Source organism: Gavialis gangeticus, unplaced genomic scaffold (genome assembly GCF_001723915.1).
Source record: "Gavialis gangeticus isolate Ggan-Ray unplaced genomic scaffold, GavGan_comp1, whole genome shotgun sequence".
Taxonomy (NCBI): Eukaryota; Metazoa; Chordata; order Crocodylia; family Gavialidae; genus Gavialis; species Gavialis gangeticus.
Genome location: NW_017729014.1, coordinates 5,541,732 through 5,553,023, shown reverse-complemented (window position 1 = coordinate 5,553,023; position 11,292 = coordinate 5,541,732). Strand labels below are relative to the sequence as shown.

The 11,292-nt window shown below is 49.5% G+C and overlaps 1 protein-coding gene across 1 annotated transcript in view; it reads right to left on the bottom strand.

The window, feature by feature from the left end:
• MEGF6 (multiple EGF like domains 6) overlaps window positions 1-11,292 on the bottom strand; it is a 463,693-nt gene that overhangs the window by 429,535 nt on the left and 22,866 nt on the right. The window contains exon 3 of the mRNA XM_019511651.1: window positions 5,423-5,532. Within this exon, the coding sequence (XP_019367196.1) occupies window positions 5,423-5,532 (110 nt within the window). The remainder of the gene's footprint in view (window positions 1-5,422; window positions 5,533-11,292) is intronic.

Below are 11,292 nucleotides of genomic sequence, written 5' to 3'. Positions count from 1 at the left end.
GTCGTTTGACCCCAGTACTCTTTCCTGCTATGGCGGGGGTCGGCCTTGGTGATCTGCTCAGGTCCCTTCTGACCCTACCAGCTACGAAACTACTTATTAAGTGCCCATGGAGTTTCTATTGGCACAGTGGGATTGGTCTGCAGCACCAGAGGCTTTCGAATCAGAAAAATAAGAACTCCTTGATAAGTGCAGCTTACTTTTTCATCTTCACCTCAAGCAACAAAACAAAAGATGACTAACAGAAAGACACTTTCCAGTGCCCCAGGGCAATTATAATCAGTGATCCTGGTTTTGTCCGATTAAAAAAATGCAAATTCTCTGACAAACCCTCCAAAATACATAATTAAAAGGAAAGGCCCCTCAATCCCCCCATACCCTCCCTGGTCCTGCTGGTACCCCTCACTCCCCTCCAACAGCCACCTGGCCCTGCTTATGCCCCTCACTGCCCCCCCACATTCCCCTGGTCATGCTAATGCCCCTCACTCCATCCCCCCTGCACAGCCCCCTGGCCCTGCTGGAGCCCCTCGCCCCCCACCCACAGCCCCCCTGCCACCCGTAGCCCTGCTGGAGGGGGCCCCCAGCTGCCAGGGCTATGGGGCCAGGGACCCAGGTCTACAGCCCCTTGCCCCTGGCAGAAGGCAGTGGCTACTGCAGCGGAACAGTGGCTCCCCTCCCTGCTGTCTGGGCTCAAGCGGGGAGGGCTAGTGCAGGCTGCCCCTCAGATCTGTGCACAGGGCAGGGCCAGGCACAGGCTACCCACTGTGGGTTTGGGCTTGCCATCCTGCTGCCCTCCCCAGGGGCCTCCACGGCCCAGTGGATGCAACCCAGTGCTGCAATGAATAGCAAGGCCATGCAGGGAAACTTGTTGCCACTGCTAGCTCTGTACTGCCCTGGTGATGCATCCCCTGCGTGCACAGCAGCAGTGAGGAGCACAACCCTGTGCCACCCCCGCTGCTGCCACACACACAGGGGACAAGTTGCAAGGGCAGCACGGAGCTTGCAGCGCCAAGGAGACCCCTGGAACACCAGGTCACACCCGCTGGGCTGTGGATGCCCCTGGGGAGGGCAGCAGGGCAGAAGCCTGAGTCCGCAACAGGCAGCCTGCACCTGCCCCCACCCCATGTACAGATCTGGGGGGAACAGGTCCCTGCCTGTCTGCCAGAGTGCACACAGTAGCAGGGAGCTGGCCCCACCCCCATGCCCCCCAGATGAGCCACCCGCCCTGCAGCCATGCATTGCGGCCCTGGCCCCCAAGCCCCACGCACTGCCTGGCTGGGCACCAACCTCAGCCCTGCTCAACTCCCTCCCTCCCTACGGGGGCCTCAATTCTCCCCCCCACCCCCGCCCAACATCTCTGGGAGCTGCTCTCTAGGTTGCCTGGTGTCCATGTGCATATACATGCACATGTTGCCCCCTTCCTCCCCCGGCCTGACTGCCCTCCCAGCCCCCTGCAGGCTGGAACTGCCAGCCTGCAGAGAGCTCTTTGTAAAACTGCAAAACTCACAGGTTTCTCTGTTAAAATAAGAAATCCACATTTTCCTCCAACAAGGGGGAAATCTTGTGTTTTTCTGTTTTTCCATGGGAAACGGAAAACACGGATCCCTAATTATAATCAAGATCACTTCAAAAACAGAGATGAAAACTGTTGGCTTTCCATCTTTTGATCCCAAAGCAGCCAAATATTCATATGTTTGTTAGCCTGCCTGTCTGTTACCTCTTATGAAAAGTGATTTGTAATGAAGTTGATAGGAGATGCATCATCAAGTTCTAATTAAGGAGCTGATTATTTTGTTCAGCTCTTCTTCAGCTCCAGAGCATAAAAATAACAATATAATGAGAAGGAAGGTATACAGCACTGCCTCACTAGTGACATATTTATTCTATATATGTGTTTCGCTAGAACTGCATGTGAGCCAAAAGAACATGCTTCTTTGTTTCAAGCTACTCCAATGTACCATTTAAAAAAAAAAAAAAAAATCAAACATTTTTCCAGAAGAGTAACATAAAATAATGGCAAACAGGAATGAAATAGTGCATGGCCATGGCATGGCTCATGTGCAGACATTACAAGTAGGGGTAAACAGATAAAGATTTTCTTGGTCAATACTGAGAGCTGGTTATTAATCAGCCATACTGACCAATACTGATTCAATAGCTGATTTACAGGAATGAAGATGGGCAGCTTGGAGAGCAGCATCCTGTTGGTAAGTCTATGCAGGGTAAGGGGCATGGGGAAGGGAAAGGGCACATGGTGAGACAGATCAGGAGCAGGATGGAGCCACGGGTGGCTTGTCCAGTGGGCAAGTGGGGGGGGGGGTTCCTCCCCACCACTGAGCACACCCCTGGGGGAGGGATGGAGCGGCATGTGTCCCCCCCACCCAGGATTTGTGTGCAGAGTGAGGGCAGGCTGCCTACTGTAGGCTCAGGGCCAGGGGTTGTGCTAGCCCCTTCCCAGTAGGGGCCTGGGATCAAAGTCAGTGGGAGTAGGGTGGGCTCAGCTGTGTGTGTGTGGGGGGGCAATGGCAGCAATAGCAGCACTGGGAAGGGTGGCTACAAGGAATTTTGGGGTAGCTATAGGACCCAAGCCCCTCCTAGTGCCGCCCCTGCTCAGGGCACTCCACTCTACTGCCTTTTCCTTGTGAGCCCTGCACTGGCCATGAGTCCTTGGGGTGGTCCCCACCCTGCACAGCTGAGCCTGTCCCATTCCCACTGCCTCGAAGCCCAGCCACCCTGCTGGGAAGAGGCTGGTGAAGGCCCTGGCCCTGAGCCTGCAGCAGGCAGCTCATGCTTGCCCTGCACAGAAATCCAGGGGAGCACATGCCACCTATGCTTTTCCTGGGGGCGCACACAGCAGCAGGGAGCAGCCCCCCCATCCCCACCCATGCTCCCTGCAAAAAGCTGCCTGTGGCTCCATCTTTCTCCTAGCCCTTGGGTCACATTCACTGCCCTGACTGGGCAGCGCCTGTCCCTGCATCTGCCCCTGCCCCAGCCCCACTCCCTCCCTCACTGTGGAGGCCTCAGTCTGCCCCCGCCATGCCCCTTCCCCCCCACCCCAGACTTACCGGCAAGACACTGCTCTCCAAGCTGCATTTCTGACCGCATGCATGTGGCTGTGCGCATGCACACAGCATTTATTGGTGACAATATTGGCTACAACAGCCAAATACCGATAATGTTAATTTTCCTTTTATCGAACCCAATACAATATCTGACTGATATATCAATACACCTCTAATTACAAGCCCTTCCATTGAGATTGTGAAACAGGTGCTTTTCTATGTATTTTACATACAGTTAAATAGGGGGAAAGAATGATTTGCCAGAGGGCTCAAAGCAAGACAATGGAAAACTTGGAAGCAGAACCAAGCTGGCTTGGCTCCAAGTCCCTCTACTCAAAGCCCCCTAGGGACACTATATCACCCCCTTCTTCAATTTCCTGTTCTGAGAAAGTGACACTACAACATCTTCTTGTCAATGGCCTTCTGTGAACCTCATGTTTAAGAAACCATGCACCATTAATGAGGGGAGCTCTGACTAAAAGCAAAGGGTGAAGAGACCACCAAAAATAACAGAAGGGTCACTTGGTGCCTTTGAGGCTTTGCAAGCCAGCCTGGGAGACGCATCTCCTGGAGAACAAATCTACGAATGAACCTCAGTTCCTTTCATTCTCATTTTTAGGTGCAGGGAAGGTGAAACAGGCAGCAGGCTCACTCAATTAAATGTCTGTCTACTCTCAGCCAAAACTAACAGGCTTCTGTAACACAACAGTGAAGCCCATTTTCTTACATGACCCATCCAAGAAGTTTCATTTGTTCACAACCTTTGTTAGCCAAAGGCCTCCTCCTCTGAGGAAGCTGTCAGAAACTAATCCATAGAATGCTGAACATGAGGAATTAGGAGGCAAATTAGCTAACTATCACTGGCATGTTCACTTCCACAGACAGCAATTAAGGCTGTGCTTAAAAAAAACTCCACTCAGAGCTCAGATTACAGCTTTCCACTACTTCCACCAGTGGCACTACTTAAATCACCAATTGGGGTTTTATTTAAAAATTTTAAGAGCATTTTGCAACTGAGTAACCGAATAATGTGATGTTGAAAGTCTTTTTGTGTCACAATGAGGAAGTTTTGTAAGAAAGTGGCTCAGGAATTTCATAGGAGGGCAGAGAAAAACTTTTTCTCCCCTCACTTCCACTGAAATAAATAATTTGTGTCAGACTGGATTTTAAAACACCAGCTGCAATACAGAAAATAAGTATGAAAGGCACTTGCAATTAGAGTTGCACTGATATATTGGTCTGATATCAGATTGGTACCTACATAAAGAAGACTGTCTATATTAGGTATCAGCCTGATGGGTCCAATAATTTGGCTGATAAATGCCTATGCTGCACGCAACAACAGTGCAGCACTCAGGCAGCAAGTAGCAAAGCCAGCAGCATGGAGAGCTGCCTCCAGTTGGTAAATCTAAAGGGCAGCGGGCAGGGAAGGGGCATGGGGAGGCAGACCAATGCCCTCTGCAGTGAGGGAGGGAACAGGGACAGGCACTGATCAGCCAGGGTGGGGGGCGTGCGGGACAGAGGCATGGCTTGTGGGGTAGGGGCGGCTCCTGCTGCTGCTTGCACCCTGGGAGGGCAGGGAGGGAGGGAGGCATGTGCCCCTGGATCTGCACGGTGCAGGGCAGGTTGCAGCTGCGGGGTGGAGCCGGAGTCTGTGCTGCACGGGGCTCTTGTTGCGAGGGGCTGGGCTGGGAGCATGCTCCAGCACCACTGAGAGGGGGCTGCAGCAACCCCAAGTTTTGGCCACAGCTCCATTCCCAGCCCCACACTGCCTTCCGCCACAGCTGCAGCTTTTCCTGGAGCTTGGGTGGAGGCAGGGTGTTCAGCTGGGGCTGCGCCAGGCAGTGGGCAGCAGCACAGGGCTGGGAGTGGAGCTGTGGCGAGATCTGGGTTGGCTGCAGCCCTCCCCCAGTGCCACCAGAGCCCGCTCTGAGCCCAGCCCCCAGCAACTAGAGGTCCGCACAGTACCGGCTCCAGCTCCACCCCACACCTGCAGCCCACCCTGCACTGTATAGATCCAGGGGCACACGCCTCCCTCCGCCCCTCCTCCCAGGGTGCAAGAGCCACCCCCACCCCACAAGCTATGCCTTCGTCCCATGCGCTCTGCTGCCCCAGCTGGGCAACACCTGCCCCGATCCCAACCCCTCCCTCACCACAGGGGGGTTGATCTGCCCCCATGCCGCTACCCTCCTCCCACCCTTCCACCACAACAGACTTTCCATCTGATGGCAGCTGTACTGAATATTGGATCGGTATCAGCCGATATGCCCCTTTAAATATCAGCTATCGGTGTTGGCCCCCAAAATCTCTATCAGTACACCCCTGCTTGCAATGCAGCTGGTTTTGAAGAGAGTGATACTTACGGTAAAAACAGCCAGCATCCTCTCCAAGCTGGGACCACCCTGGGCAGCACCGGTACACAGTCTGATACTCCATGGTGTACACTTGTCTGTAGCTCGTGTAATATGTTGTTCTAAAAGAAAGAAAAACCACAAACAAGACCAGTGTTAATTCCTATCGGAGGAGGATTTACTATGGAATAGGGCAGAACAATGCTTCAATTCTGTCAGTGGCACATCAATTAATTTGTTTCTAAATATTCTGAATGTATTCCCACATATTATAAATCAGAGATTGTGGATCTTAAGAAAATATTTTTCAGCTCATTGTATTCAGGGAGGTGGGAGCCCAGAGGGAGACTGCTTCACAGAATTCCCAAAACTTCTCCTTTCTTCAGAGTTTTGTGTTTCAGGAAACCTTTTAGGATTCTATGTAATCCCCTCCTCCCACCCCAGATTTAAACTACCATTTCACAAAGGAAATTCAATTTACAAAAAACAACAAGGCACTTCAACTCCAGCCCTGGAAGCTAACAGCATTGAGGGGTCAGTGAGTTCAGAAATTATAAAGCAACCCTGCAAGCATCCCATTGGGAAACATCATGTTATTCCATGCACAGAAGTGTCCCAATGCTGACACATATTAAACAAGAAGCTAGCAGACATCCTGGAAGGTTCCTGTCTCCTCTGTTCTCTTTCACCAGCTCCTATATACCCTATGCATAATTCCTCATCTGCTACCTTGAGCCCCTTACAAAAGACTATTTCATACATAAAATGGAACTGGCAGCAATATGGACAATCCAGACTAGGGCTTCAGCTACTAAGGGGACAACAGGAGCAAGCAGCATTGCATACAGCCACCTGATCATCACATAGCCCACCTAAAACCCTGCCCTGCTGGCTTAGTGCTGGCTGTGAACGTAGACTACAATCCCAGAGGCACCTGGAAGTGATGAGCAACTCTGCAGAGTCTTGCTGGTGTGACCGTGGACTGCAAATCCCAGAGATCTTGGGGACAGCAGGAAGAGAAAGTGAACACACAGCTCATGTTGGCTATGTGCCAGAGAGCTGTGCTCTAGCACCCCCTGGCTTCTGGCTTGAGCCACTATAGGCATGTAACTGCATTTCCTGAATCACAAGTGAATGTCTGTTCATGTGCTTATTGGTTCAATCTTTGCAGCTTAGACTAACCTGCAAAGACTGAATCAATTCAGCCTTCGGCATTTTGACTATCTGTACTTAGCCAAAAAGCAAAGACCAGGGGAGGCCCCTGCTCACAGATCTGTTTCCTGGGTCTGCTGAGTTGATGACAGACAGAATATTTAGTTCTCTGAGTGTCTGGTCTGGGCCATCTTCAGGTGCAAGATACTTCTTCAACAACCAAAACCTGCCAGATTAAACACAGCCCATGTTTTCCTTGACCCTGCTAGAGAAGAGGCTTTGGCCACAGACCAAGTGCATGACCAGAGAGGAGGCCAGACGTCTGAAGGCTTTCCTTTCTCAGTGCCTAGCTACATCAGTCTCCTTCCCACTCTGTTCTACCCAAACCCTTAACCTCAAATGATAAACCCTTCTCAGGCCCCCAGAGACAAGCCTTTTTATCTAACACACCACCTCGGCATCTTCCCCAGCTCCCCATTAACAAACATTAAACATTGCAAAGTGCTTGCCTAAGGAGGCCGGGATCGGTAGCCCTGCATTCCAGATGTCACTGGACTTGTCCAAGCAGACTCACAGACCTGGGAAGGCCCCAGTCCACATGGCCATCCTGCCTGTCTTGAAGCATCTGAACTTCCTGCACTTCTCAGTTCACACAGAGCCTACTTATTTATTTTGTGGTAGCATGCAGAGGCTTTAACCAGGAACATGGTTCTGTGCTGGCAGATACTGCACTGAGGCTGAGAACTGAAGGTCCACTTAAATGAGTCCTGCTAGTGAGTTCCAGGGTGGGAGTTAGCATGGGGAAGCAGAGGTTGGATAAATAAATAAAAGTAACACTTTTTTCCCCTGGAAACGCAGTGGTTTGTATACAAAAAACAATACAGATCAAACTTTTGAAGCTGACGTTAAAAATTCTGCTTTGGCAAGACATGAAACTGCTCCCCCAAAGCATGATGGACAAACAACAACACAAAATATCTGGCACAGCAGAAAGTGTTGTGCATGTCCACAGAAAATATTTATCTAAACTAAACTGTTTGACTTTGTCTATGTGGTTCTACAAACCAACTGCATAATGGCAAACAATTCAAATGAATTCCCATGAAGGAACCCTTCCACCACTCTGCACTGCCAAAAAGCACGTTGACAAAAGTAAAAGTGGTTATCTATTTTTGGTATAAGCTGTTAACGAATGATGAAGAAAGCAAGCAGTTTCCAAATACAGCAGAGCAAAACATGTACAGCCATTCATACATCAGGAAAGGCAGCCATCCTCCTGACATCCATCTGGATCATGCATTGTCAAAAGTTTCCCACCAGCCCAATACCCTATGTTGAAAACAAATACAGGTTTCCCGTGCTTTATTTTCTACACGCGTTCCTAGAAAATGGCACATAACTTGAGTTCACATATAGGCAACCCACTTTACAATGTAACGAATAGAGATATGTTCCAAGACCTCTACTGTACTGACCCCCAGAGCCATTTCTATCACTTTTACAAGACAATTTTGGTACTCACTGGCAGCAGACAGTACACACAAGCACAGGGTGGTGGGAAATGTTACCATAATGGGGATGGCAACTACAGAAACACGTCACAGACAGTGAGTGAGAAGCACAGATCCACACAGGAGACTATATTTTGGTGCAAGTCATTCACACAATGCACATCACAAAGCAGTTGACTGCGGGCTTCCACCACACTGATCACATAAGAGTGAATTTACATTGCATATAATGAATTTTTGGTATAAAAAAGGTCATTGCATAAGAGCGAATTCACACATATAGAGCCCATATAAAATGAGGGAAACCTGTAATGCTTTTAATGAAATATAGCACGCATTACAATGGGTAAAGGTAATGTTAAGGATGTGGTACATCGCTAAGCCAAAAAGCATCCATGGTGGAAATGACAAAAGATGACCTGCTCATGTGTAGGGAAAATAAAACTACCTCTGCATTGTGAACATGGGAGACAATTTGGGAAAACATGGGTTTTTCCTACAGCAGGGGTAGGCAATGTTTTTTGGCTGGAGTGCCAAAAAAACCCACAATGTCTACCTTGGAAGGTGCCGGAGTGCTGGCATGCCAGAAAAACAAAATGAGGGCTGGTGGGGTGGGGTGTACATGGCAGGACGCACTGCATAATAGTATATTTAATAATCATAAATGTTGCCTTTGTTGTTGTGTATTCCTTTTTTGTTGAGCATGTTGCAATGAGAGAGAGAAAAGGACAAATAAGAGAAAGAAAAAGGAGAGCAGAGAGAGAACCAGACACGCGCACAGAGAACCAGAACACACCCAGAGGAGACACATGTACACACACATCCAGAATCAGACACATGCATGCGCACACAAACACACAGGTCCAGACAGAGGCAGACAAACATGCACAACCAGGTGCGCGGGCACACAGAGCTGGGCTCCTGGGCCACTGGACAAAGTCTGCTCCAAGGCACGCGTGCACCTGCCGGTAGGGAGCTAATGCCAGAGCCCAGAGCAGATGTTTGCAGCCTCCCGGCTGCAGCCAGTCCAGGCTCTGGGTAGCTGCTGCCAGCCACAGCAGGACTTGCAGCCACGCAGCTACCTACTGGGAGCAGCCCAGGCTTCGTGGTTGGCAGCAGCTGCCTAGAGCCCAGGCCGTCGGTGGTGTGCCAAGCAAAATGGCCTCACATGCTGGGGGTTGCTGACCCCTGCCAGGGTGTTCTCCTTCTGGATCATGCAAGTTCAGAAACAGATGAAAGGCTATTTTAAGTGAAAGCAGGGGTTCAGTAGGAAAAAATAAAGCTGGACCATCTTTTGTCCTTGGACATTCCTGCTACTTAAGATGGGGAGGGCATGTGGGGGGAAATGAAAAAATATTTTACCCAGTTCAACTCCTGCTGCTTGCCAACATGTCCATTAGCCCAACAGTTCTTAACCTTTTGCACCTTATGTCCCACCAACCACCTTGTCAAAAAACCCTGGCCCATCATGATAAAAACAAAACCCCACTTTTCCCAAGAAGTGTATTTTTATGTTTACATGCATTTTAGTATTATATTAATCACTAATGGAAATTTTCAAATGAGTTGAAGTCCCACCTACACGACCTTCGCATCCCACCCCCACTGGTTGAGAAACTGCATTAGCAGACACTGCTCAGAGGAATGGCAAAGGCAGGTAAGGAGACTCAATAACTCCCAAGAGAAGGAGACGGGATAAAATACCAGCTCTGCAGCAAGTGGTTAACTTCAGGGTCAAGATGCAGGGTATGGGAAACATTCCTTTGAACAGCACTGGCAAAGCACCTCTCTTTCATATGCTTTGGTTAGATAAGAATTCTGCCCAGCATCAATCTGGCGCTTTTTATGCTCATATCAGAATCCATAAACTTTAATAAAGCAGGAAGTTCTGCAGTGAATTTGGGTTCTCTTCTGCCCTTAAAAGATCTCTCAATGTCCAGAGGAGCCGCAAGGGAGAAACACCTCATCCCATCTCTGTTAACCTTTCCAAGCCCAGCCTGAGGGCAACAAAAGTCAGACAAGCTCAAGCCCCAGGTTAGTTCACAAGGGCCATGCCCTAAGGCACCCCCATATTAGCACCGGCAGAATCGGAAAGACAGCAGAATCAGAAATGACAAGGGACTAGATGATTTAATGTGTTTTCTCTATCTGCCACCCAAGCCCCAGTCACAATGTGACTGCTCCAGACAGTGTACTTCCTAGCGTGATGTAGCATTTGTTTTGGTTTGTATAAAGCGTGGCAATCTGATATTCTGGGCACAGAGACAAATGTTAACAAAAATAAATACTTCCACTAGTAGCAATATCCAAGAGCCAGAAGAAAGCTCTCTGAAGCTGACTGTCTCAGTGCTCCGCCCAACTCAGAAGAAGCCTAAGGGAACAAAACAATGAATTTGCCCTTGGATTCTGATCCAGAGAAAATCCTTAGCAGGTCCACTGGAGTTCTAGGCTTAATGACAGGAACTTCCCTGTACCTGTAATGTCCCAAGAACACAGCCAGGAACTCCAGGGGTTGGCTGCCTGGCACTACCACTGCAGTTTGTTAAATTAATCTCAGCTCAGCTTTGCTGACATCTGCCCCTCATTATGCAGATGGCACCACTGAAACTCTGTGCTGGGGAGAGGAAAAATGCAGCCTCTGCTCTTCTTAGTCAGATCCCTGAGCTCCGAGGAGTTGCAGCCAAGTTCAGCCCTGTCCTCTATGTCAGATCCTGAGGCTGTTAATAGTCCTCCTGAACCCATGGCTGTCAGGGCATGGTCCAAATGGAGCAGCTCCAGCAGGAGAAATAAAAGCTGCGTAATGCTCAGGCAGATGCAGTAACCATGTGCTCCACTGACTTCAGCTGTGCAGCTCAAAGGAGCCTAGCATCAGATCTTCCTCCTAATAGAATAAATTTGTGGCAATGAGAAGCATCTACCAAGACATTAAGAAATGAAGGGATATGCTATGGAGTCCAGCTGCTGTAAGTTTTTCCAAAGCCTTTAAATGCTTTTAAAAAAAAAAAAAATCTAGGGGCTAAATTCTGCTCTCTGTCACCTCTAGGTCCCTGTTAGAGTTCAGCTACCTCTGGGGGCCTGATCTTTGAGCACTGACACAAGGGGGAAGATCCTTCTTCCCCAGAATGTTGGGTCTGCACAGGCCTACAAATTAGCTAGCCAAACCAGAAGTCAGGTTGGTGCATAGTTTCATAGTTGGTAGGGTCGAAAGGGACCTGAGCA